Source organism: Anguilla rostrata, chromosome 17 (genome assembly GCF_018555375.3).
Source record: "Anguilla rostrata isolate EN2019 chromosome 17, ASM1855537v3, whole genome shotgun sequence".
Classification (NCBI taxonomy): Eukaryota; Metazoa; Chordata; class Actinopteri; order Anguilliformes; family Anguillidae; genus Anguilla; species Anguilla rostrata.
The window spans coordinates 26425244-26452402 of NC_057949.1; the positions used below are offsets into that span (position 1 = coordinate 26425244).

General features: G+C 44.1%; 2 protein-coding genes across 3 annotated transcripts; both read left to right on the top strand.

Annotated features, from left to right (window-relative positions):
* The first annotated feature begins 4787 nt into the window (after positions 1–4787).
* LOC135244097 (calponin-1-like) lies at positions 4788–21603 on the top strand. The gene is made up of 7 exons (XM_064316297.1): positions 4788–5032; positions 11505–11629; positions 14336–14489; positions 16321–16437; positions 16912–17058; positions 18302–18522; positions 19342–21603. Exons 1-7 carry the CDS (start codon positions 4973–4975, stop codon positions 19385–19387), a joined length of 870 nt encoding a protein of 289 aa, XP_064172367.1. The 5' UTR covers positions 4788–4972; the 3' UTR covers positions 19388–21603.
* Positions 21604–23316: 1713 nt separating this feature from the next.
* Positions 23317–26846, top strand: tmem205 (transmembrane protein 205). Of its 2 annotated transcripts, none has more exons than XM_064314825.1 (4): positions 23317–23509; positions 24353–24457; positions 24584–24747; positions 25446–26846. In XM_064314825.1, exons 2-4 carry the CDS (start codon positions 24358–24360, stop codon positions 25746–25748), a joined length of 567 nt encoding a protein of 188 aa, XP_064170895.1. In that variant the 5' UTR covers positions 23317–23509; positions 24353–24357; the 3' UTR covers positions 25749–26846. The 2 variants fall into 2 exon arrangements, with proteins under 2 accessions (XP_064170895.1, XP_064170896.1); XM_064314826.1 differs by lacking the exon at positions 23317–23509 and adding an exon at positions 23524–23772.
* Positions 26847–27159: the final 313 nt, after the last annotated feature.

Here is a 27159-nt window from a genome sequence, read left to right on the forward strand (position 1 = left end):
TCCCTCTTGTTCTTTTTTATTTTTTTATTTTTGTCTTTAATATACTCAGCGTTCAGAGTTGCCATTAGCTTCAATAGTACCCTAATCACAGTTTAACTCTGTTTGTTAATGGTGCCATATGCTGCAGTTAATGCAATATGCCGATACAGCTTTGCAGTGCAGTCTCAATTGTAGTAAACCTTTGTAATACTGTATTTTAAAGAAATAAGGCCAAATTAGGCATTGCAAACCCCCTGTCATGGCGGGTGATAATTTAAAAAACAGTGCACTAATTTGTTTATTTTTTTGTATACAGACCATTGGTTGACTACAATCCATGCACCTTGTTTTGGAGGCATGCATTGTCTGTTTATTGGAAACCACTGAATGGACCTCCAGACCCCGCCACCATGGGTCTGGAGTTTAATATCCAGTCTCAACATATTCCTTTTGTTTCGTTTCTGATATGAGGGTGTGACTACAACCTTCTTAAAATAGATGTTTTTTTAAAATGATCTCTCAGAAAACTTATGGTGGTCAATTTCTCCAAATCAGAGTTTTATACTCCATCAAAGGAAAACCGAAACGCAGAGCTCGCGGGAGCCCACAGAATGACGGGCCCATTCCGCAAGTGCATCCTCCAGGTTCTGCGACTGAAAGACAAGCGGGGCCTGCCCTGACGGATTCCAGCTCTCCTCTGCTGCACTGCGGCAATGTTAGCAAACTGAAAGACTGTGCTTGGAGTGCTTTTACCAAACATGGTCACGTAAGTGAGTGTAGGTGGACGAAATCCCCCTCTGTTACACACTTGTAGACGCACAGTCTCAGGCGTCGGGAAGCTTTGCAGTATCGCGCCCGACGCGTGTTTCTGACCTGTGCTGCTTCAGGCGAGGCGTTCGGGAGTGCAGTTACGGCGCGTGCTTAAGATCCAGTTACAACGAAAATCGTTTGCAACCGAACACGCGTTGAAAGTAATTGTCCGAATCGAAGGTGTTTTGGCTCTTACGGTAGCTCTTCAGTCATTCTCATATAGTTTGTTTTTTGTTTTGTTTTTAAAGTGAAGTATTGCGTCACAGAAAAGAAACGTTTTTTGACAGCGGTGTGGGCTAATTTGCGTTAGAGTTCCGGTGTCCGCACCACTGGTTCTTGAAAGGGTAGTTCACTTTTGGGTTTCTTATACATTTCCATTTTAGCATGCCTGGAAAGGCATTTTGGACACTTGGAGAAGTTTATGAGGACCTGCCAACTTTACACTTTATTATTATTATTATTATTATTATTAAGTTCCACACACACACACACACACACGGTGTATCTGGACGCATAACATTGCTGTAATGGCTGCTTTGGAGTTGCTTGAAGTATATTTTCTTGGTTTATACTATAAATAAATATAGTTGCCATTTTAAAGCAGGCAGGTTGTTAGAAGCTTCTCGAAATGTCTATAATCATCTTCGTCGCACACACAAACTGCCAGGGCCAATTGAAAACATATATTAAAACGAAAATAAAAAATTAATAAAAAAGTAAACCATTGCATTAATATTTCAGCTCAAAAACGTGAGGGTCGTGTATTCAGGCACCCGTTATCCATGACCTGACGTATCGTATGTATGCATTACAGTAAGTAATGGAAAATGGATCAAACTTCAACAAAAATACCCTTACAAATATTGGCTTTGGAGAATAAATACTGATTTTATTTTATTTTTTTCTTTGGAGCAACTCATAGTTGGGAGAGTGGGCTGAGCTTCAGGCCTGGGAGATGTCTATCACCGACCGCTGAAAAAAACGCGCGCTTTAACAACAAAATCAAATGGTTGGTCCAAATCGGTTACAAACAGCGTACTGACAACCCACTGCTGGTTTCATGAAGCTTTGTTCTTCCACGACTATGCCAGTTTTGTCGCTTACAGTCCTAATTTGTACTAGTAATAACTATACATAGGTTGAGATTAGACAAATACAAATTTATGTTGCTTTTCTCTCTCACACACACTCCACAGCATGTTATGCAAATGATAATCTCCCGCGTGCTTCCCCCCGTCACTTCGGTTAGAGAAGGGTTCTTCCATAAATAGGCAAGTCGCTGGACTGGAGGGGCTGAAACTTTGAAAGTGACCCCCCTCCCCGTGTTTCAGAAGCAAATCTCTCGCTCTCTTTAGCGCTCTGATGTCCAATTTATGTTGACAGTGTTTTCGGACTCAAAATTATATTTGATCGTCACCCTTAAATCAGTTGCGTATGTATTAATATACGTCTGAAAAGATGCCAAATTAAATGTATAATGCTTCCTGGTTGCGTATCACTCGTTTTGTTAGCTATTTTAAAACTGCTTGTGCTGTATGTCATTTAATTTCCTCGAGATTACGCGTGTGCAGTCATTTTCTGCCATGCGTCAGTCCTTAGGCCTACGACACGGAGCAGCCGTCGTTTGGAATAAATTATACTTTGTTTCCGAATCTATTTCCACTAGTTTTTGACGAGGAAGCAAAATGTGTATGGATGTAGTGGATAGAGTATAGGCCTGGACGGAGTCTCCAAGGAAATACACGACCCGTCTAAGCCTGAAGCGTGCACAGTCTCAAAACAGGTTCCAGAAGCTATGTTCATTTTGGATCATTTGAGTCTACGCAGTGCTAGCGAGTAGCGATGCATTCCCGTTTCTAGTCACCTACGACTTTTCTGCGCGCACTCATGCCCAAATAAAGCATCGGCATTCCTTCTGTCACTCTCTCTCTCTCAGATGTTTACAAGACCTCTGTTTGGTCCTTTCGCCGTCTTCTCGCTACCTCACTGCTACTGCGTTACAGTGATCGAGTATTTTCTAAGACTGTCCGTGATATCATCGCATCACTTCTCTGCTTTAATGCAGAATACTTTTTGTGTGTGTGTGCAAGGCCCAGCGAGCTCTCATACTCGACCAACGTTCGCTACCTTCTTAGGGAAATTTCACACGTAGCCCATTCTCCTGTTAACGTAGCATTTTATCGGCATCTTTTGTTTTCGAATTCTTAAACGTATTGCTAATATTTGAAATCATAAAAACGGAACAGCGTTTCACTGAATGCGCAATTGTATATGAATAATCAAACGTGCTTTACGCATCTGCTAATGTGAGTATGCTTTGAGTAGTTGGCCTGCTTTTTAGCCATGGTCTCTCTCTTGTCTTTTGTAGTGCTGACAGAATTGCCGTTTTGCCATACAGAAACGGTCTGTTATCCCAGGTACCTTTTAGAAATAACGAAAGAGAGAGACCATCCAGCTTCCATTCTTGTTTCATATCGCAATCCAAAAGCAGTATGCATCACCACCACTACCCCTCCCCCCTCCCCCCTATTTCTCCTAGTGCCTGTTAATGCCCTTTCACTATCCCCAGAGAGACGTGATTCACCCTCTCAAGAGGACCGTGGTGCCCCCTATTCAAATGGCAGCCGTGCACCCAGCATCCCATCCCTTTGTTATGCACGATGACACGCACGCGGGTAAAACGGGAAAACCGGCTCACTGCTCATGGTGTTCCCGGTGACATCAGGGCTCTGAGCCGGAGATCACGGTAATGATCACATCAAACATACCGAGGGAGGGGGTGGAGCAGCGCGTGCCACAGAGGGCTTCTGAGCTTAGAGATGCCGTTGAGTTAAAAAAAAAAAAAAACTCTTATTGCCAATTCAATTCTATTGCATCTAGAGTTTCACATGTATGGGGAAATATTAAAACCTTATTAAAATGTATGCCTTCAAGTTTTCCGACGGTAATTGTGTGGGAAGACGGAGAGCCAGTTTTGGGATATGACCGGTTTCGTACTGCAATCGCCACACTGCTTCTCAAAGAATAGAACAGATAAATTATGATTGTACTACAAATAGTAGCCTACATGAAATATATTGTATAATTATACTGTAAACATTGGCGCAAGATAGCTGGCAACTAGATTGTTGTGAAAGAAAAACATTTGAGGAAGTAATACACAACATCAACTCACTTTATGGAGGACTATGAAAAGAGAGTTGAATTTACAGCTAAATAGAATCATAACTCACAACTTTTGATGCCACGGAGAGACTCTGTGTTTAAAATTACAACCAATAAAATTCAAATTCAGTGAGTGGTAGCGACGTAAGAAAAGTAGGCCTATGTAACGAGAAGGAAAATGCATGATGCAAATCATACGGCCACGATAAAATGGCATGATAAATTATATATAGGCCTATGGATTGTCAATAAGTTTACAACTAAGGCAACGTATAAGCAGCCCATGTGTAAATTAATAAAAGTTTTACCCAGGCGACCATGTACAGTAAGAAAATTACTGTAATGTAACAATCACTGAGAGACCTCCTATCAAAATAAAATATGTGTCTGTAGACAGACACAAAATAAAATAGATTTTGGGGAACTGAAATAAGTCAGAAATAAGCAGATATTTTGATGACGGTATGAAGTAATACGTATAAACTCAACGCAGTTATAAACTTTAGTGTTGGCCACGCAAATAACTGGATTGCAAGTCATCAGAAAGCTCAGATCAAATACATTCAGAATTTGGCATGCATGTATATGTAAAGATTAGTCGTATTCATTTGTTAAAAGGGTAAATCAAATTTCGAGAAGATGAGCAATAAAAATCTGACACACATGAAAAGCATCCATTTATTAATCTGAAGGTGGTGGAAAAACTGACACGGCTTGGAGCTAATGCCATGTCGCTGACATCACTGAGAGGACGAGGCAGCGTCGTGATTGGACGGTGGCCCTGGCCAATCATTCTACGCTCTGGGCACGCACAGATGGAAGAGTTTAAAAAAGATTGAGATTGAGAAAAGTTCTGCGAAGTGGACCAAGCTCATGCCAAGTGCAGCGAAAAGGAAACGGGAACGAAACACATATACGTACCATCGTCATCTTCGTCTTTTCCGCAGCTGTTCGTAGGAATTTACATCGATTTTCTGCTGACCAGGCTACTGTCTACTATTAACGATCAAAGAACACAATGACAACCCATTTCAGCAGAGGACCGTCTTTTGGGATGTCAGCAGAAGTCAAAAGCAAGGTAGGTTGTCGGAGAAGTGTGGATGCACGCTGTAAACACCGCTGCAATGCATTGCCCAGCTGGCAGCAGCCGACGAGGATGCTGCGCTAGAACGCGCTTCTAGTGAAAACCACGTGTTCTGCCTCGGTGTTAAGCCGTCATTCGGTTTAGGAACCTTTCACTGAAGAGATGTAGAGGCCAAGTGTAAATGGAAAAAGAAACCCCGGCGAATTTGCTACCCGTGTTCGCAGTGTATGACAACTTTGTGAGAACTGCACAAAAAAAGAGTAACGCAGCGGATCTTCCGTGCAGTGGAGAACAACGGTTTAGCTATTATGTAATGGCCCGTTACTGGCCAGAATCACTCTGATGAAATGCACCATCAAACGACACACGTCATAGCAAGTGTAATTTAAAAAGAATCTGATTGTAGTGTTGTAAAATGGGCGTATAATAAATAGTCACCTGTCAGAATGAGTAGCAGGAGACGGTGGGCAAATGAGAGCAGCGTCACCCCTGAATGGAAAAGGGCAGAGACCAGCTTTGCCCCAGGCCTCTGTGATTTGGGGGGTACTGTTGAATATATTCTTGCGTTTATGGGGGCTATAGTGTTGTTGGTGTAGGGGCGGGCCTTGATGGCTAAACCTGATTGACAGATGTTGACCTGCAGTGAAAATGCGCAGCGCTGCCTGAATACACACCCACGCGATTGCGGAGCAGGTAAACCATTTCATTTCCTGTCAATGTTCCTGCACTTTGGAACTGTCTGTCAGCGCAGCAATGCAGCTCAATACATGGTCCTCCTGAGGAAGGGGGGGGGGGTGAGAATCAACAGGTGCTTCACGGGCTGTTTTCCTCAATAGGCACTCCTTGGGGGGTGGGGGGTTAGGGGGGTTAGGGTTAGGGTCGTGCGGTGCAGTACCTGTGCAGTGCAGATGGCGGTATGTGGGGCGGAAGGGGCAGCAGCTGCAGCAGCGTGTTCGCTGGGAGAAGCGCAGAAGCTCGCACTCCCCTCTAATTTAAAGGGGGGGGGGGGGGGGTTGGATGGAGGCCTGCAAATACAACTGGCTGTTACAAATTGGCAGAAAATGGGCAGCAGTTCAGTTATAATGGGTAAGGAACTGGTCTTGTAACCTAAAGGTCACCGGTTCAGTTGTAACCCTTGAGGAAGGTACTTAACCTGCACTGCTTCAGTATACATCCAGCTGTATAAAATGGATGCAGTGCAAATGCTATGTAAAGAAAGTTGTGTACGTCGCTCTGGATAAGAGCGTCTGCTAAATGCCTGTAATGTAAAATAAAAACAGGGATTTTTCAAATTATTCTTGTAATGCCAGACTAAAACAAATCCGTTGGTGATATCAGGGGTAAATCCTATTGTGGCCGTAAGGAGAATGGGCTGCATACTGTCAGACGGGCACAGGCGGTTAAAATGGGGGCATATGATATGGTCCTCTTCTCCTGGGCCCTGTCTGGATCTTTGAAATGAACGGAGGTCCTGCTTTTCATTCCTTCTTGGTAATGTTTGTGCCGTCGACTCTGTGTGCTGATGAAGACTCACAGTAGGAAAACAGAGGTAGTCGCCACTGTTTAATAACAGCCTTTACTCTTTTTTTTTTTTAAGTGTTTTAGTTTAATTGATAATACTTCAAGTTCAAGTGCCCTTGCTTAAGGGGTCTCCCTTTGTATTTTATTTAAATTTGCCTTTTACCGTTTTTACATTTTTAAAATGTATTTATTTATTTATTTATTTAAAAAGCAAAGACGCGTTTCTACACTTTCTCCCTCTGCTGTTCCCTTTACAGCGTCGGCCCGTTGGGCTGTGTTTGTTGCTGACGCACACAGTTTGGTGGGCCTGCTGTCCTTAACGCACAAGCACGATCTTTATCCTAGTGTGGAGAATGATTATTGGCAATCGGTGAGAATAAAAGCATTGGTTATTATCTAACTTTATTTTAGCCGTCAGCTTTATCCGAGACAGATGCGCTTCTTAAGCCATTTTTACAGCAGCCCCCGCAAATGGTAAAAAAAAACAAAAAAACGTTTCCCCTGAAAGTACTTGGGTGGGCCACATGAAATGGAGTAGCGTTCAGCGACCGTGCTATCTGAGAGAGTTTTTTTTGAAGGGGTGGGGGGTGGGGGGTGGGGGGTGGGGGGTGAGGTGCACACAGGAGGGAAGCCCTCAGCGGGCACTGGGGGGCCATCCCGCCTACCTGGCTCTGTGCGTGGGCACGTTCGCACGGCGCCATGGCACAATGGGCCCTTATTTCACCCGGAACGTCTAAATCACGTGACCCAACAGCCTCTGTGTGGCTCTGCTCTTCCTCACTCTCCTGTCACTCTGCGCGCTCTTCCTCACTCTCCTGTCACTCTGCTCTTCCTCACTCACCTGTCACTCTGCTCTTCCTCACTCTGCACGCTCTTCCTCACTCTCCTGTCACTCTGCTCTTCCTCACTCTGCACGCTCTTCCTCACTCCCCTTCACTCTGCTCTTCCTCACTCTGCACGCTCTTCCTCACTCTCCTGTCACTCTGATCTTCCTCACTCGCCTGTCACCCTGCTCTTCCTCACTCACCTGTCACTCTGCGAGCTCTTCCTCACTCACCTGTCACTCATTCACAGGGAGAGAGAACATTCTGGAAACTCCTGTTCCTTCATCGCTAATCTCGCTGGCAGCAGGCGCTGTTCAGATGCGTGTGAAGAACAGTTTTTTTGTTTGTTTGTTTTTTCAAAAAAGAAAGGGAAAGAGTGAGTGTTAAAAGAGAGATAATTAATATTCATGGATACAAGTAACATTAGGTATTCCTTCTTAGATATCTGTCCGATATGGTTGAAATAACAAGACTGTCAGCTTCCAGTACACAGGGAAAAAATTGAACGGCCTCTTCACAGCTCAACATGAAAACATATCCCACATATCTATATGGTTAGTACTGGCATTATGACATCTGTTCGCACAATTTTATGTTAAAGATTATGTGCACATTACCTTTTGCACATTTTATTGAACCTGTTCAGCGTAGTACGTGATGTAAAATTACAACCCAGCTGAGTATTTCATTGTGCAAGAATAGCACTCCAGCTTAGCGGTTTTGGTTCCCTGAACATTCATGAAGTCACCAGGGACATTGTAGGAACGATCTTAGAACCTTATTTAATTTTATGAGAGATGTTAGCAATGCTGAACAAATCTTTCATTTCAGTATTTCAAATTAGAACATTCTTAATATGTGTGTGACTCACATCCCGCGTGATGTATTTTTTTAGTGACAAATTGATAACCATCAGACTTGCTGGAGTGTTTTTTTCCTGCGGACTTCGACTGTGCTTGTTTGGAATAAAAAATGTTCCAAGACTCCAAGACGAAAAATGTTATCTCACGGTCAAATGGGACCTTAGCTGCAATCTTCCCCCAAACATTCTGGAAACATGTTCCAGTCAGCAGGGACTCCTCTTGAGTCCTAACGACGGTTTTATTAAACGGCTGAGTTTATTAGCGGTACAGAAGGCCAGCGGCACCGAAGCTCGTGTTCTGGAGTGAGGTGGCACGTCGTGATGCTGTGTGGCAGAGGATCCGCCCACTCCGTGTCTGCTCCAGGCTTCTCTGTGAGACGCTGAAGCTGAGGCTTTCACGGCGCTCTTCCATGGAAATGGCAGCGCAGTCACACACAAAAAACGCTGAAGAAAGCCTCGTCGAAAAAAGGCCTCGTTGCTTCCGTTCCTTTTAGCTCGGTGATCTCAGCACGTCTGCTTGTCGAGAAACAGCGTAGGGGTCTGCTTATCGAGGAACAGCGTAGGGGTCTGCTTATCGAGGAACAGCGTAGGGGTCTGCTTATCGAGGAACAGCGTAGGGGTCTGCTTATCGAGGAACAGCGTAGGGGTCTGCTTGTCGAGGAACAGCGTAGGGGTCTGCTTGCGGAACGGGGTCTGCTTCGAGACAGCGTAGGCTGTTGTCGAGGAACAGCGTAGGGGTCTGCTTGTCGAGGAACAGCGTAGGGGTGTTTGTCGGAACGGTAGGTCTCTTATCGAGGAACAGCGTAGGGTTGCTTGTCGAGAACAGCGAGGTCTGCTTATCGAGGAACAGCGTAGGGGTCTGCTTATCGAGGAACAGCGTAGGGGTCTGCTTTCGGAACGCATAGGTCGCTATCGAGGAACAGCGTAGGGGTCTGCTTATCGAGGAACAGCGTAGGGGTCTGCTTATCGAGGAACAGCGTAGGGGTCTGCTTGTCGAGGAACAGCGTAGGGGTCTGCTTATCGAGGAACAGCGTAGGGGTCTGCTTATCGAGGAACAGCGTAGGGGTCTGCTTATCGAGGAACAGCGTAGGGGTCTGCTTATCGAGGAACAGCGAGGGTCGTTACGGAACGTAGGGGTCTGCTTATCGAGGAACAACGTAGGGGTCTGCTTATCGAGGAACAGCATAGGGGTCTGCTTATCGAGGAACAGCGTAGGGGTCTGCTTATCGAGGAACAGCGTAGGGTTCTGCTTGTCGAGGAACAGCGTAGGGCAGCGATGCTCAGCCCACCATAAGCACAGCGCTCTTGTCCTCTTTAATCACTGAGACGAAAAAATGCAAAAATGCATCTAAACGTTGTGGCGATGTGATTATGTCCAGGTCTGTGTCTGCACGCTGTCAGTGTGTACCCCACGGCTGGCCAAATAATAAATAATGACTTCCTTTTAAGAGGGCTTCCACTATGTTTAAACACAGGCATAATGTGTCTTTTTTATACATTACTGGCGTTCAGCGGACACTCTTATCCAGAGCGACTTACACAACTTTTACATTGCATCCATTTATGCAGCTGGATGTGTACTGAAGCAATGCAGGTTAGGCGCCTTGCTCAAGGGCAGCATCCTACCCAGGAACTGAAACCAGTTCCTTACCCACTGTGCTACACTGCCGCCCATACATTGCTCTTTATACGTAGCTTGTGGAAGATATTTGGTGTGTGTGCACCGTTTTTACGAAGACTTCTGGCCCCCCGAGGAACGGGTAGCGGAAGAATCCTGGCATCGGCCGGAGCGGTGGAGCAGCGACTCGGCGCCGATCACTTCTTCTAGATTGTTCCGTCGGCTGGCGGGTCTGCCCGGGCGATGCTCGCCAGGCCGAAAGGTGGCTTCTGCCTCCTTTTAAGGAGTCTTCGCCGCGCGGCTCGGGGAACGCAAGGGAGGGGCGCGAGAGAATGTGCGTGTCTTAGACGGGGGGGGGGGGTGTGTGGGGGTGGGGTCGGGGGGTGAGGGGCGGGGTGGAGGAGAGGACAGCCGAACCGTCAGCGGTTTGTGCGGCACAGCGGAGGAAACCGACTGCGGAAGAAATCAGCGCTTCAGCGGCTTTTCGTGTTTTCCGTTTCTCGTGATTTCTTTTATCCTTTTTCCTCTCCTTTGAGCTTCTGTCATTTTTTAAAAAGAAATCTTGTATGAGGGATGGAGGAGTGATGGGGGTGTGATGGAGGAGTGATGGGGGTGCAGGCTGTTCTTCAGACTGAAGGTCTGAAGTGATTTCTTAAATGATTTTTTGGCCCTTTTTTAACCTTTGACCTTTGACCTTTGGCATTCCCTTTCAGTACGCTGACTCGCTAGGTGGCCGGGGCGTGTGGTTGAGCCACAAGCCCGGCAGAGAGAAGGGGTTCTGGCAGAGAGAAGGGGTTCTGGCAGAGGGCTTGTGGGTGATTAAAAAAAACAACAACACTGCAATAAAACAGTAATGACTCCCCGGCAGACAGGAATTAAAACCGGTTGCAGAAAGTTGAAAATGGGTTGGGGCTGAGGTGGAGAAGAGAGTGATGCATACGATCTGTCAGTTATAGGTATTGGTGTGTTTTTGTGATTAAATAATCGAATGTTAGCCAGTGCTTGCTGTTCACACCCTTGCCGCAGGGTGCAGCTCTGGTGCGTGTAGCTGTCAGGTTAACTGTCAGGCCACAGGAGTGCAGTACACAGATTACCCACAGTGAGGTGCTAATGAGTTCACTGTAGACATCTGCTCACCACCTGCACCGTCACCAGCGCTGATTGTCAGATACCAGACTGGTATTTGTAAAATGAGATAAAGGAAATTTGTCTTTGAAAACAATGTAATGCATTGTATATTGTAATTCCTTATTTATTATGATGGTCACACTAAGCCAAAATTGCTTCTTCACGATACACAGCTATGTGAACAAGCTATAAAACTTTAATGTGAATTAAATTAAAGCTTTATAAAGCTTATGTTAAGTATTCAATGAAAGTGCTACTTTAAAGTTCTACTGTAAAGATTTATGTTTTATCATAGGTGGTAAGTCAACATTTCCATTGATACAATAATTATTTGAATCTCACTCCATAGAATCAAAACACAGCTTCTTCCAAAATACACTTTTGGGAAACTGTAAAAAGAGTCCTGTACCTTTGGCGAATCAGGAAAGTGCGCTGATGGGATTCGAGTCGTGGTACCATGCAACACAGGGCTGCTTTAACCTTTAACCTTTGACCTCTGCCCCTGTTCTTCAGCTGGCCCAGAAGTATGACCCCCGCAAGGAGGAGGAGCTGCGGCAGTGGATCCAGGAAGTGACGGGCCGCAGGGTCGGCGACAATTTCATGGAGGGGCTAAAAGATGGCGTCATCCTGTGCGAGTGAGTGAGGGAGGGGGGAGGAGCTTAGTCATCCTGTGCGAGTGAGTGAGGGGGAGGAGCTCAGTCATCTTGTGCGAGTGAGTGAGGGAGGGGGGAGGAGCTTAGTCATCCTGTGTGAGTGAGTGGGGGGAGGAGCTTAGTCATCCTGTGTTAGGGAGTGACGGGAGTGGGGGGGAGGAGCTTAGTACCTGTGCAGTGGTGAGGAGGGAGAGCTACATCCGTGAGTGAGTGAGGGAGGGGGAGGAGCTTAGTCATCCTGTGTGAGTGAGTGAGGGGGAGGAGCTTAGTCATCCTGTGGAGTGAGTGAGTGAGGGGGAGGAGCTCAGTCATCTTGTGAGTAGTGAGGAGAGTAGTCATCCTGTGAGTGAGTGGGGGAGGAGCTTAGTCATCCTGTGTGAGTGAGTGAGGGGGAGGAGCTTAGTTATCCTGTGGAGTGAGTGAGGGAGGGGGAGGAGCTAGTCATCCTGTGCGAGTGAGTGAGGGAGGGGGAGGAGCTTAGTCATCTTGTGCGAGTGAGTGAGGGGGAGGAGCTTAGTCATCCTGTGGAGTGAGTGAGGGGGAGGAGCTTAGTCATCCTGTGGAGTGAGTGAGGGGGAGGAGCTTAGTCATCCTGTGGAGTGAGTGAGGGGGAGGAGCTTAGTCATCCTGTGGAGTGAGTGAGGGAGGGGAGGAGCTTAGTCATCCTGTGCGAGTGAGTGAGGGAGGGGGAGGAGCTTAGTCATCTGTGCGAGTGAGTGAGGGGGAGGAGCTTAGTCATCCTGTGCGAGTGAGGGAGGGGGGAGGAGCTTAGTCATCCTGTGCGAGTGAGTGGGGAGGGGGGAGGAGCTTAGTCATCCTGTGCGAGTGAGTGAGGGGGAGGAGCTTAGTCATCCTGTGCGAGTGAGTGAGGGGGAGGAGCTTAGTCATCTTGTGCGAGTGAGTGAGGGGGAGGAGCTTAGTCATCTGTGCAGTGAGTGAGTGAGGGGGAGGAGCTAGTCATCCTGTGCGAGTGAGTGGGGGGGGAGGAGCTTAGTCATCCTGTGCGAGAGTGAGGAGGGGGAGGAGCTTAGTCATCCTGTGGAGTGAGTGAGGGGGAGGAGCTAGTCACCAGAAGTGGCGGAATGTACCAGAAAGAGTGAGACTCAGGCATCCTGTGCGGTTGGTGAGGGAGGGCTTATGCCATCCTTCATCAGCTAGCAAGTACTAGATCCGCAGCAGTGGGGGGGTAGCTTAGTCATCTTCAGTGAGATGAAGTATCACCTCGTGAGGAGGACTAATGTGTGAGTGCAGTAGGGAGATCAGTCATCTGTGGCAGTGACGTCTGGGATGGAGCTTAGTCTCCTAATGTGTTGCTGTTTCTCTGTGTTTCTTTCTCTTCATAGAGTTAAGTGAGAGAGCTTCATCCTGCGTCTGGTGAGAAGATCAGCATCCCGGAGTGAGACGTGGCAGGATTCAGCTCCGTGAGAATAAACTTAGTCATCACAGTGAGTTAAAAATCATCCTGTTATGCTGAGAAGTCAGTATCCTTGCGATGAGTGGGAGAGCAACACACTGTGAATTAGTGAATTGGGAGTTTAGTCATCCCTTCAGTATAGTGACGAGAGTTAATACACCTGTAGCTTGACTGAGTCTCTTGCATTAGGAGGAGAAATGTTCCGTTTCTGCAGACTGTATCCTGAGTGAAGGAATTTTAAAAAGTTATTCATCCTTTTGATCTTATCTTGTCCAGTATGGATGCTACATCTGTGATGAGTAAGTCGTCATCCTGTGGAGAGTGTGGGGGAGGGTGCATCTTCGACTGAGGAGGGAGACTTAAAATCATCCGTTGGTAGGGAAGAGTACATATCCCTTGCTGCTGAGAAGGGAACTCAGTATTTGTCATGTCTGGCTTATTCACTGTGCGTGTAGGAAGATGGAGAACTTGTCCCGTAGGAGTGAGGCAAAGCCACATTGCTCTAGTGAAGCCAACATCCTGTAGTGAGAAGAGGAGCCACATCTTCAGGGTGAGGAGAGGACTTCATACCATGGCGGAATGTAGGGAGCTTTGAGGGACGCTCGGAGCAGGTGAGGTAGCCTGCTCACCATAATTATAACTTAGACTATGTGGATCCAGCCTATACTGATTAACATGCAGTATCACCCGTGCTGGACTTAATAGAGTTATGGAATTAACAGCTAGTGGATCTGATCGCCTGGCCTTCCAGTTCTAAATGTCTTGTGTTTAGTTATGTGGTTATCCTTATGTGAGTTAAAACAATTATCTGACTTAATCCATATGTGTAATCCAGTTAATTCGCCCCCCTAAAAAAAGAAACTAATTTCTATTTTCACAGGGTTTAAAAACATCCTGTTTGCATCATAATCAGTAGGGCCTTGCATACCACCTCTGACCTACCACACACGGCAAATTCTATTTGAATTGCAGTTTCATTCTTCAAGTTCAGTTACCAAGTTAATGAACTGTACTTTTGACTTGAGTTCTATGCATTAACCGGAGCAAATGTTCCTTTCTTACACTGCATCCTGATGAAAATTTTAAAAAGTTTTTACCTTTTATCTTATTTTACCTATGATGCACAATTGATGTAATTCGATGCCTTGTAGACGATGTAGGGGAGGGGAATCTTACGACTGAACAGGGACATAAAAGCAGCCGTTTATAGTCGTAATAATATTACATCTTACGTTTCTTCTGACATAAAAATCACGCATTTGACTCCATGTCCTGGTTTATTTCACTGTGCAGTTAGAAAATATTGGAAACTTTGTCCGGGCCATCACGGAGTACGGCCTAAAGCCACATGACCTCTTTGAAGCCAACGACCTGTTTGAGAACATGAACCACACCCAGGTGCAGAGCACTCTCATCACCCTGGCGGGAATGGTGAGTTTGGAGCTGACGCTCGGAAGCAGCGTGAGGTAGCCTGCTACCATAATTATAACTATTAACTATTAATGCACGTAACTGGATTAACACGGTTAATCCAGTTATTTGGATTAATAGAGTTATGTGAATTAATCCAGTTATGTGGATTGATACACTTAGTTGGATTAATAGAGTTGTGTGGGTTAATAGAGTTATGTGGATTAATCCAGTTATGTGGATTAAAACAATTATGTGAATTAATCCAGTTATGTGGATTAATCCAGTTATGTGATTAACAAGTTATGTGGATTAATAATTATGTGGATTGATTAAAATCCAGTTATGTGGATTGATACACTTAGTTGGATTAATAGAGTTATGTGGATTAATCCAGTTATGTGGATTAAAACAATTATGTGAATTAATCCAGTTATGTGGATTAATCCAGTTATGTGTATTAACAGAGTTATGTGGATTAATAGAGTTATGTGGATTAACAGAGTTTTGTGGATTAATAGAGTTATGTGGATTAATCCGGTTATGTGGGTTAAACCAGTTATGTGGATTAACAGAGTTATGTGAATTAATAGAGTTATGTGGATTAATCCAGTTATGTGTATTAACAGAGTTATGTGGATTAATAGAGTTATGTGGATTAATCCAGTTATGTGGGTTAAACCAGTTACGTGGATTAACAGAGTTATGTGAATTAATCCAGTTATGTGTAATTATAACTTTGGCCTCTGATTCTGTGCACATGGAGCCACACGTTATGGGGGAGATAATAGAGTTATTGAATAATCTTTGTGGTAAACCATGTTTGTGGATTAAGAGTTTTGTGGATTAATGAGTTATGTGGGTTAAACCTTACGTGATTACGAGTTATGTGATTACCAGTGTATATGTATTATACTTTGTGCTCTCTGTGTATACTGTATGGCATGCTTTTGTAGTCCTCTGTGTAACTGTATGGTGTTGTTGCTCTCTGTGATACTGTATGTCATGTGTGTTGTCTCTGTGATACGTATGCTGGTGAGTTGTTGTCTCTCTGTGTATACTGTATGTCTGTGTGTTGTTGTCTCTCTGTGTATACTGTATGCCTGTGTGTGTTGTTGTCTCTGTGTATACTGTATGTCTGTGTGTTGTTGTCTCTCTGTGTATACTGTATGTCTGTGTGTTGTTGTCTCTCTGTGTATACTGTATGGTTGTGTTGTTGTCTTCTGGTATACTGTATGCTGTGTGTTGTTGTCTCTGTGTATACTGTATGCTGTGTGTTGTTGTCTCTCTGTGTATACTGTATGCCTGTGTGTTGTTGTCTGTACTGTTCTGTTGTTGCTATACTGTATGCCCATGTGTGTTGTTGTCTCTCTGTGTATACTGTATGGCTGTGTGTTGTTGTCTCTCTGTGTATACTGTATGGCTGTGTGTTGTTGTCTCTCTGTGTATACTGTATGGCTGCATGTTGTTGTCTCTCTGTGTATACTGTATGCCTGTGTGTTGTTGTCTCTCTGTGTATACTGTATGGCTGTGTGTTGTTGTCTCTCTGTGTATACTGTATGCCTGTGTGTGTTGTTGTCTCTCTGTGTATACTGTATGGCTGTGTGTGTTGTTGTCTCTCTGTGTATACTGTATGGCTGTGTATGTTGTTGTCTCTCTGTGTATACTGTATGCCTGTGTGTGTTGTTGTCTCTCTGTGTATACTGTATGGCTGTGTGTGTTGTTGTCTCTCTGTGTATACTGTATGCCTGTGTATGTTGTTGTCTCTCTGTGGGTATACTGTATGTGTGTTTGTAGACTCTTAAAAGGCATGAAGGCTAGTAACTGTGTTGTCTGTCTCCGTGTCCTTCAGGCTAAATCCAAAGGCTATCACTGTAAATGCGACGTTGGGGTGAAGTATGCTGAGAAGCAGCACCGCCAGTTCAACCCACTGCAGCTGAAAGAGGGGCGCAACATAATCGGGCTTCAGGTCAGTTTTGGGATTAAACCAGTTATGTGGGTTAATCCAGTTATGTGGATTAATCCATTTATGTGGATTAATCCAATTATGTGGGTTAATCCAGTTATGTGGATTTAACCTGTTATGTGAATTAGTACACTTATGTGGATTAATAGAGTTATGTGGATTAATACAGTTGTATGGATTTATCCATTTATGTTGATTAATCCAGTTATATGGGTTAATCCAGTTATGCGGATTGACACAGTTATATGGATTAATCCAGTTATGTGGATTGACACAGTTATGTGGATTAATCCAGTGATGTGAATTAATACATTTATGTGAATCTTGTTAGTAATAATTCTGAGCCCCTGTTTAGTGCATTTAGGGGTGTTTAATGCTTGTTTTATTATAAAAACCCACGTGTTAGACAAGGTGAAACATAATAAATGACCAATAACTATTAAAACTGATACATTCCACTGTTACCTCTGAACCCAGATGGGCACTAATAAGTTTGCCAGTCAGAAAGGCATGACCTCGTATGGAACACGACGCCACCTCTACGATCCGAAGGCGGGCATGGACAATCCCCTGGACCAATCAACCATCAGCCTGCAGATGGGCACCAACAAGGGAGCCAATCAGGTCGGGAGCATCTTCATGGTTTCCATGCCTATGCAGTGCAGGTCTCAGTTATTTAATATGTAAAATGTATACTTATTTATTTCAGCAGTAAGTGCTGGAACCGTTGGCTTTTTCCCCCAGTGTTTTGAATAGTTTTTGGTTTGGAACATAGACCAGAGGAGAGCATTCATTTTAAGGAATATTTATATCCAGTTTTTCCACTTCTACTGTATACAAATTCATATGCAATGTGCTAGAATATTGGTTTAGCATGGAACTCCATATATGGGGTGACTTGTATTGTGAGATTAATGGGGAGTCCAGTCTGCTTTGCTGGGGAAAGATCATTTGCTTATTTTACAATGATTTACGATCATTGATGTACAATTAGAATGACAATTCAGTAGGTATAACTCACAATATTTAATCATGATGTGACATGATTTAAAAAATAATGCCTGCTCATGCATGAGCTGTAATGGCCAGCCTCTACATTTATTCATTCTCTGAAGCAATTCTGTTTGGCAGTGTCCACATCTCACTCCCAAGCATGCGCACGTTGCTGTCCCGAAAAGCTGGAGATATTTATTTTGGTCTGCAGACATTATGCAGCTCTACTGTATTTGGTCATGATCACTAGGTTTTCTTGCCAAAAAATGTAACTCTTAACAACTCATATCTTTGAAGTCATGTTATAGCACTGTACTCAACGTAAAATGCCTTTTATGACTTTGCTGGAAAAATACTGGAATTTATAAATCGTGGAACAGCCTTTTCAAATATTTATTTTTTAAATATCATCTGAATTCTCCAGTATACATGCACCACACTGTCAGTCAAAGGGCTGCCATGTTCACGTTATATAAATGTCCTGACGTCCTGAGCACATTTATGGTGAGATACTGCATATTTCCCTGTTAGGAGGAGCCATAGTGGATCAGGACAGAACTGTGTGCATCCAATATGGACAGAATTTAATAGGGAAAGAGGTGTTTAATCTTGAATACTTGCACCAGGGTGGATTGAAACCTGTACATTCTGTTCTTCCTCCTCCTCCCCCTTTTCCTCCTCCTCTTTCTCCTCCTCCTCCTCCTCCTCCTTCTCCTCCTCCTCCTCATCCCCCTTCTCCTCCTCCTGCTCCTCCTCATCCCCCTTCTCCTCCTCCTCCTCCTCCTCCTCATTCCCCTTCTCCTCCTCCTCCTCCTCCTCCTTCTCCTCATTCCCCTTCTCCTCCTCCTCCTCCTCCTCCTCTTCTGTCCTCCAGTCCGGAATGACCGCCCCGGGTACGAAGCGGCAGATCTTCGATAAGAAGCTGGACATGGAGCCCTGCGACATGGCCACGGTGTCCCTGCAGATGGGCACCAACAAGGTGGCGTCGCAGATGGGCATGACCGTGTACGGCCTGCCGCGCCAGGTGTACGACAGCAAGTACTGCGTCAACCCCAACGAGCAGGCGGGCATGGAGGACGGCCTGGACGGGCACGGGTACGAGAGCCAGCACAACTACCACAACTACACTGACTAAGGCCCGCGCTGTGCCGCCCCCCTGCCCCGACCGCCCGCCCCCTCGTCCCCCACCCCCCGACCCCCCAACCCCCTGACCCCCCAAACCCGCCCTTTCAACCTACGAGACCATCCAATCCATACCCTCATGACTGTTCCCCTGACCCGGTGGCCAGCTCTGGGGGTGAAGCCCACCTCTTCTGTTCTGCATTTCTGAAATTGAGTAATCGGAGCCCCCCCCCCCTTCTTTTAATTTTTATTGCATCCTTATCCTCATTTGGGGGGTGGGGGGCGGGGGGTTTATGGGTAAGCAAGGGTTGTTTTTTTTCCTTCTTTAAAAAAATATCCCCCACCATCCACTGTCTTGGTTTTACAACGGCGAATTGAATTCTTTTTGAGGACTGAGAAGAGACAAAGTATTTATGGCCCATTCCATATCTGAACACAAATGGCAATCCCAGGGCTGTTGGTTTTATTGAGCAGTAGTATAGATGTTTCGTCACCCCGAGTGCAACAGGATAAAAAACCCTGGAACCTCTGCCTGGACTCAGAAGGTTGTGAGAACATCCAAGATGAAGTTGAAGTTGAGGGAATAAAATTTTTTTTTTTTTTTTTTTTTAACTCCTAGATCCGGACCGTTTAATTTTCTCACTGTTCTCTTCTGTTGACCTTTGACCTCCTGAGGAACCAGGAGCTGGAGCACGTATCTGCAGACTTTATAATTCGTAAGAATCCCACCCGCTCCGACCGCTCGCTGGGGATAGCCTTTAACCTGCGGAATGCTGTTTCCCTTTCCTGCAGGTTCGAGACGGGAAGCGGAGCCCCTGCTACACTTACTGCTGCCTGACGCTCCCAGTTTTGTGCGTGTGTGTGTGTGTGTGTGTGCGGTTTTCTGCAAAACTGTCTCTGCTGTCACTCAAAGTGCGTCAGACCCGACAGCGGTGGTACTCAAACGCGGTCCTGGGACCCCCCCCCTGTGTGTGCTGGTTTTCGTTCCAGCCACAATTGCAATGCCAGAATTTTAACAAGCTTTATAATTTTTCTTAATTACGTGCTTTTCATGCTCAGAGACATTATTTAAACTGCTGAAGCCACATTGTGTTGGAAATAGCTGTGCATGCTCTGTAGAGTAAATATACCAGCATTCACGGGGGGGCCTCAGGATCAAGGTTGGGAACTACGACCCCACACCACTATTACACTTGTTTTGTGTGTCCAATATCTGCTCTTAGAACAGTTTCATGCTTTGTGCCAAAGGCAAATAAATGAACGGTGGAGTTTAAAACATCCTAACAGTGGAACCGCGAGGCCACTGGAACTACGAGCCACAGTTATGGATATTTATGTCTACGCATGGAGTTAATATTTTAGCCCAAGCTTAATCCAGCCCCATCCCACACCGCAAATGTGACCGGTGTTATGGGGATTAAAGCATACACATATATAACTGCGAAATGATCTGATGGTATATGAATTCATGCAGCTCTAGTAGCTTTGCCACCTGTGGATCTATAATAGTTGTTTACTGCTGGTCGATGCCATGTTAGACACTGCCACACCATGTGCTCTTGTAGATTTCTATATATATAAAATATATATAATTTAATATATATATATTTTATATATATAAAAATCAACATCATTTAAAATGAACTACAATTGAGTAATACTAATAATAATAATAATAATAATTGTCATCATACTAATAATTGGAATAATAAATACATAATAATGTATTTTTGCAAGTATTATGTTTATGACTATTATTATTATTATTATTATTATTATTATTATTAGTAGTAGTAGTAGTAGTACTATTATTGTATATTATATTATATGTTATTATTATTATCATAACTGTCTGACAGGTAAAAATCCTGTGTATGGTTTTGTGTTAAGGCAGAAGCAAGTAAAAGTGTGTGAATGGTGAACATCATTTCAGACGCATCTGTCTACTGTGCGATATGTAAAGACATGGTGCTCACGCAGTACTGCTAACGCAGTGATGATCTGGACTGAAGTCATACAGGGCTTTGGTCTGTACCGAGTAACTTATTACTGTGATGTTCATCACTTAAAGGAGAACTTTAAAAAATGTAAATGAGAAGGTTTATGAAATGTATGACGTAATTACAGACTGAGTCTGATAGTTAGGACTTAAGTCTCGACCTTATTCTGCCATGTCTTATGCAGACCAGGGTCAAATATTTATTTGAAATACGATACTTTAGCTCTTTAGACATCAACACAATCCCTGCATATTACAATTCTAAAAGAAATACCTATTTTCGCCAATCTTCAAGAACAAAATTCCTCCGTATTTTTGGCTTTTAACATGCTTCTTTGAAGGCTCACAGAGGTCAGCAGGCATGTTTTTAATTGTGTTGGTGTTTTTCAAGTACAAATATAACAAAGCCTGATCTGATGGACGTGGCAGGGGAGGGGGCACTCTTGGATTGTGACGCTCAGTAATGCATGTTGGTGTTTCATTTATATCATAAAGCAAATCAAATTTCTGCTTACCTTCAGTGTCCACTAACATTTCTTTGTTCTTAACCCTGACCCAATAAAGGTAAAGGGGAAATTGATTTGTGAAAAGACTGCATCAGTTGCAACATAGCAATGTTCTAAATATCTCCCATCAGAATTCATGTACCAATTATGGGCCTGTTTTGGCTGCAGGACTCGACCAATAGGATAGCTAGATGACCTAAAAATATATATTCATATACATTTTTAAAAAAACATTCCACCAGTGAAGGGATCAATAAAATACAGTAACATGGAGTTATGGTGTAGTTTCCCCTTTAAAAAGAATGTTTTCTCACTCTTTGAGTTGTGAGCTTATGCGTGCCTAAAGTTTGCAACATTAAAGATCAATGTAATGTAAGCTTGTTGCAGTTAGCTGCATGTGGTTTTAAGTGCAACAGAATGACTTGACAAATTCATCACTTCACATTCTATGGCTTTGATTTTTAAAAAGTCCCGGTTTTCCAAGACATTTCTATTGTGTTGATTAAAACGTGCAATAAATAATAAAACACATCGGATGCCAAAAACAAACCGTGGTTTCTTATTCCTTTGTTCAAGTACTCCCTTTCCTGTTTCATTCTGTGTTTGTTATTAAAAGGGTCGCGTGGTTTTCTAGACTCCGCAGCAGCCGCATCACGTAAAGGCTGAAGCTGGAGGCTGCTGTTGCAAGTGGTGGCCAACAGGTGGCAGAATACCCTAACACTTGTTCGCAGGGCTGTGCTGTGGGGGGAGGCCATCTTTCAGGTGAGACCTTGTTCACAAACACTTGCTGGGAGCTTCAACCTGGTGATGATTGAGGCAAGACACCCTCCTCTTCACTATGAAGCCTGATATGAAAGGAGCTATATAAATGCAATCTGTTGTAACAATCCACAATTTAGCCACTGCAAAAGAGTGTCAAAGCTGTTATAAATATTAGGCAAATGTGTTTGTGTTCAATGCAGACGCATTAAATCAACCAGTCTCCCCTAAGAGGCGGACACGTCTGGAAACGTATCTGAACATATTATGGTTTTGCATATTTTACATGCCTGTGTGTCATAACACTGCCTTGTATACAGACTTTTCTTTCCAGAACACTCTCAGCTAGCATTGCTAGCTTGCCAGCTGCGTGTGGTGTCACACAGAGATAAAAACTCCCAGAATGCCATACATTAGCACATTATTCTCCAGCCTCAGAACACTGAAACAAAACCCTGACGTGAAACACTGATTTAATAGACAATAAATTATCTTAAACATTATGCCTTCAGCTAAGGATTTGCAGCTAAAACTGACCTTTATTGAACATTAATAATCATTATTCCACAGCAAGATTACTCTGGGCGTACAGTAGGGCTGTTCACTTGAATTACATATCACCCAATATCATCCTTGCCAGCATTAAAATCTTAATCATAATTTTTTTTTAATGAAAATAAAATAAGGTTTTGTTGCCCCTACATGTTTATGTCACATGGTTTCTGGTGATTACAGAATGGAGAGGTGAACTGTACGTCCCACGGTCAGCATCTTCCTGGGACGCAGGCTTGTGTTTTGACTTTCAACAACCCGGCTCAATTGTTCTGTGGAACAACAGCTAGAATAAATTGGACATTCCATCACAAATGCATAATCCAGCATGTAATTTTAGTCCCCTGAATACTAAATGTCCAAGAATGTGTAATACATTTATTTTTATTATTAATATGGCCAATTTTTATATTCATACTTAAGCATGTTTTCCCCCAACATATAGCCTTTTCTTTTAAAGGTTGATAATGTATTAAAATTCTTGAAACTTGTTCAAAACAAAAAAGTTAATTGGCTCTCGGTTGATGAGGTGAATTGTTAAAAGAATAACTCAAAGATTTAAATATGAAAATTATGGACAGAATTTTTTGCAAGCCTCAGAACTTGACAAGACCGGTTCCTAGCATATGATGTTTCATTAAAGCCGTGTTGTATTGACCTTTACCCGCTGAAACACACCAATAAAGTAATATAACACTTCCCACGTTTAGGTAACAAAGGTGACGTGTCTGTTTTATGTGAAAACTGAATTTTAGCATCCAGGTTCAATATTCTGTGATATACTGTTTGTTGAGGCATCACAGAAATATCCGCTACTGGGGAAGGTACTGTGGAAATAAGTTTGGGCATGACGAGACGCCGTACGACGCAAGGGGAGGGTGTATGAAATATTTTCTTTATTGATTATGATTGGTTTCAGTCCGAATATAAAAATAATTTATTCAAGGAATTGAAAAGAGATTTGTGGCTTTGACTAAGGGGGCGGTACAGTTTTTAGAGAAGACGAGAGAGAGTAACGTAGTTTCCAACTGGGGCTTGCAAGAACTGACATATAGACTAGCTGCGCATGGTAGCATAAACGTCGAATTAGTTTAGTTACAGTTGTATATCCCTTGCTGGTCAGTGACCCAGTGACTATTACTACGTAAGTGACGATTTTGCGATCCCAGTGTTGTGTAATTCAATTCAGCACAATTTGCCTGCGGAGTACTATCGCGATGGTGATGGTGGCAAGGGTAGACTACTGCCGCTATTCGTGAGCTTTCGCGGTTTTGCTTGCTAGATTAGTTAGCTCGCTTACTAAACTAGCTAAGGCATAGACTAGTCTAGACTAGTTCGTTAACTGTGCTTGCTAAAATAACTGCAATTAAACATAATACATTGTTAGCTTTACAGTCCGCTAACAAGGTAATTAGAATGTCTACAGTTATCAAGACATTGAAAAAAATATTCAGTTGAAATATAATTGAAGTAGCCTAATCTAAAGACTCTGTTTTATGGTATGTTGTTAGCCACACAAGTTACCTAGCTAGCTATAACCTGTCGTGACCTATTTTTTTTACAGTCTCTGGTCGTGACCTGTTGGTAGGCTAGTTTGTCTGGCTACCAGTCTAGCTATTTGCATCTAGACTATTGCGATTGGGGTTGTTTCTTATCGCAGGAAGCCACTGTCATGTGTTGTCGTACTTGATGAACTGTAGACTAACGTTTTCTGAAGCTAGCAGTAGCATCCAAAACTACGTATCATAGGTATTGTTTCGCGTTAGACTTTAAACGGAGGTTAACTTTATGTACAATTTTTGTTCCTCGTTGCGCAGCGTGTCTCTTTGAGAGACCAGAGACAAGACGTATTGTACCGTGTGATAGTTTTGAGGGTCGGCTTGCCAAGTAACGCATTTCCAGTTTCAACTTCACATTATTTTCAAAACAAAACCAGTTAGCAGTCATATAACGCAATAATACACTTTAATTTGTATCCCTTTGAAAGTCGCCATGGCTACTGAAGGCGAACCTACGGATCTGGTGAAGGTGCTGCACCTGCTGGTGATGTCCTTTGCCTGGGGTACACAGGTGTGGGTCTCCTTTATAGCAGGTGAGCTTGGAAGTGTTTGCAGGTGGAAACTGCTTTCCCATTCAGTGTTGCAAGTTCAGTGCAAATGAAGAGTACTCAGTTCTCTCTTCTTTTCTCTCTCTCTTTCCCTCCCTGCCCGCAAACCAGGTTTTGTCCTGGTGTCTCAGGTGACGAGGCACACCTTCGGCGAGGTGCAGAGTAAGCTGTTCCCGGTGTACTTCTACTGCCTCCTGGGCAGTAACCTGGTCAGCCTGGCCGTGTTTGCGGTGTACCACCCCCGGGAGCTCCTGGACTGGCACGAGGCTGTGCAGGTCTGTTTCAGGACACGTTTCGCAACTCCGAGCCAAAGTGACCTTTGTTCTTTTGGCAAAGAATTCAGAAGCATTACGGTGCACAGGCAGAATAAACACCCAGCTCCCACGAGTCTGTTTATCCTGGCGAAAAAAGGCCACAAAAATAAGTGCAAAATTTAGTGCAAGTTTAGCATTTATATTTAGCCAGTGACTGTCGGGAGATGCATTAAGGTTTCAGGCCTGCAGAAGCAGGAGAAGGTCCGTTGTAGCTGAATCCTGTGTAGTTCCTTTTTCAGGAAGGGCTTAACTTCAGTGCCCCACCTGGGACTGGAACTCGCAGCTTCTTGAGTTGCAAACCAAATTCCTTTAAACTCGGGAATAAAGTGGCACGTTAATGCGGAAGGGTCACTGGTGACGGTGCGTGTGGCTGCAGTCGGTAGGGTGACGGTGCGTGTGGCTGTAGTCGGTAGGGTGACGGTGCGTGTGGCTGTAGTCGGTAGGGTGACGGTGCGTGTGGCTGCAGTCGGTAGGGTGACGGTGCGTGTGGCTGTAGTCGGTAGGGTGACGGTGCGTGTGGCTGCAGTCGGTAGGGTGACGGTGCGTGTGGCTGCAGTCGGTAGGGTGACGGTGCGTGTGGCTGTAGTCGGTAGGGTGACGGTGCGTGTGGTTCTAGTCGGTGCGGACTCATGGCCTCTCCTCTGCCCCTCGTCCCGCAGATGTCCCTGTACTTCGCCGCGGTGGTGCTGGCGGCGCTGAACGCGCAGTGGTTCGGGCCGTCCGTGACGGACGCCATGTTGGCCCTGCACGAGGTGGAGCGGGAGCACGGGCTGGGCGGCACCGTGGGGATGCGCTCCGGACGCGAGGCCTACGTCAAGCTGCGGGAGCAGGACCCCAAGTACAAGGCCAACGCGGCCACCTTCGGCCGCTACCACGGCCTGTCGAACCTCTGCAACCTGCTGGGGTTCATCTGCACCACCGCCAACATGGTGTACGCTGGGATGAACCTGAGCACCATTTAAAAAAACGAAAGAAAAAACACTCTTTCTTTCTCTCTTTCTCTCATTCCCTGTTCCCTGCGGTACAAATGAAATGCTTTCTGTTTTTGGCTTATCCCTGAATGCAGTGTTTCTCAGCACCACTGTGTACGCTGTTTTTTTTTTGTTTGTTGTTGAAAATGTGGTTAAGTTGTGCCATAATTGTGTGGTCAAGCTTATTTTAACACTGTGGTGCTTTGGCTTGTTGCCATTTGCTTTCAGTAAACTCACTCATTTTACTAAAATGGGTTCAGGTTTCCATCCTCTGAACGAATGGGAGCCAACTGATTCCAACTGTCAGTTTGTGACTGAATCATTTAAAATGGAACCTCTTTCAATTCGTATAGCGCATGCAGCTCAGTAAATGAAAAAATAAGTTGGTCTGACTGATTGAAATTCCTGGTGTGTGTGTATTATGGGATATATAAGGGCATACATAGCTATTTCTGGCTTAATGTGGCTGTAAGAGTGTAATTCATCCTTTGATAGATGTAAAAAAAAAAATTAAAAAAAAGTTTTAAGTCATTAAGGACAGTTAGTGTCTAAGAACAATTAGCAGCTCATTGCTTATTGCTATGGATGAAACAAAAACCAGCATACACAGTGGGTCCCCAGGACCACATACCCTTGGTCCGATTGGAGCTCGAAGATTAATTTACCATTTTTTCGGGAGGGAGCACCAGTTAAATGTCGAACCCCAGAGAGAAAGCCATTTGTTGACCATGCCCAGCAGACTAAAAGGGAATGCTCCTAATTTATAAATGCCTGGCACCTCTAACCCAACTTCTCCTGAGTGACTTTCTCCCCTCCTCTCTGTCTGTGAATTGTCTAAGGACTTAATGTTTAGCGATGTAATTGAATTTTTTTTTTTAATTACACAATTGCTGTATGTGGATTAGCTCATTTTCAGGTATTAATATTAATCACTATTGCCGAGAGTTTGGATGATGATTATGATGACAATGAGAAAGTTAATCTTATTAACAATTTAGAAAACATCAATTTCTTACATTCCCTTTACCACACAGTTATTATAATTCAATATTTTTGTACAATAAATACAAATATTGTTCTTCTGTTGAAGCAGGTTGCTTCTTGTCATTCTTTACCTTATATTTATTTTTGTGATTTTTTTAAAAAGGTGTTTTAAAGCTTTATGTTATTTGACTGGTTTCCAGCTAAACTTGGATTTAGTCTTATTTTCCTCCACTAGAGGACACTGTCATCACAGAACTTTTGCTTTCTTTAAGTCTCAACAGGTTATTTAGCGTGTTGATTGTGGTGAACTTTCATATTCATAATTCATCGTTTTTGACAGTTATTTGTCGATGTCTGTTACAGCACAAACGGGGGCTCCTGGTTGGCTTATGTATGATTAGCCCTAGCTGCAGCAGTG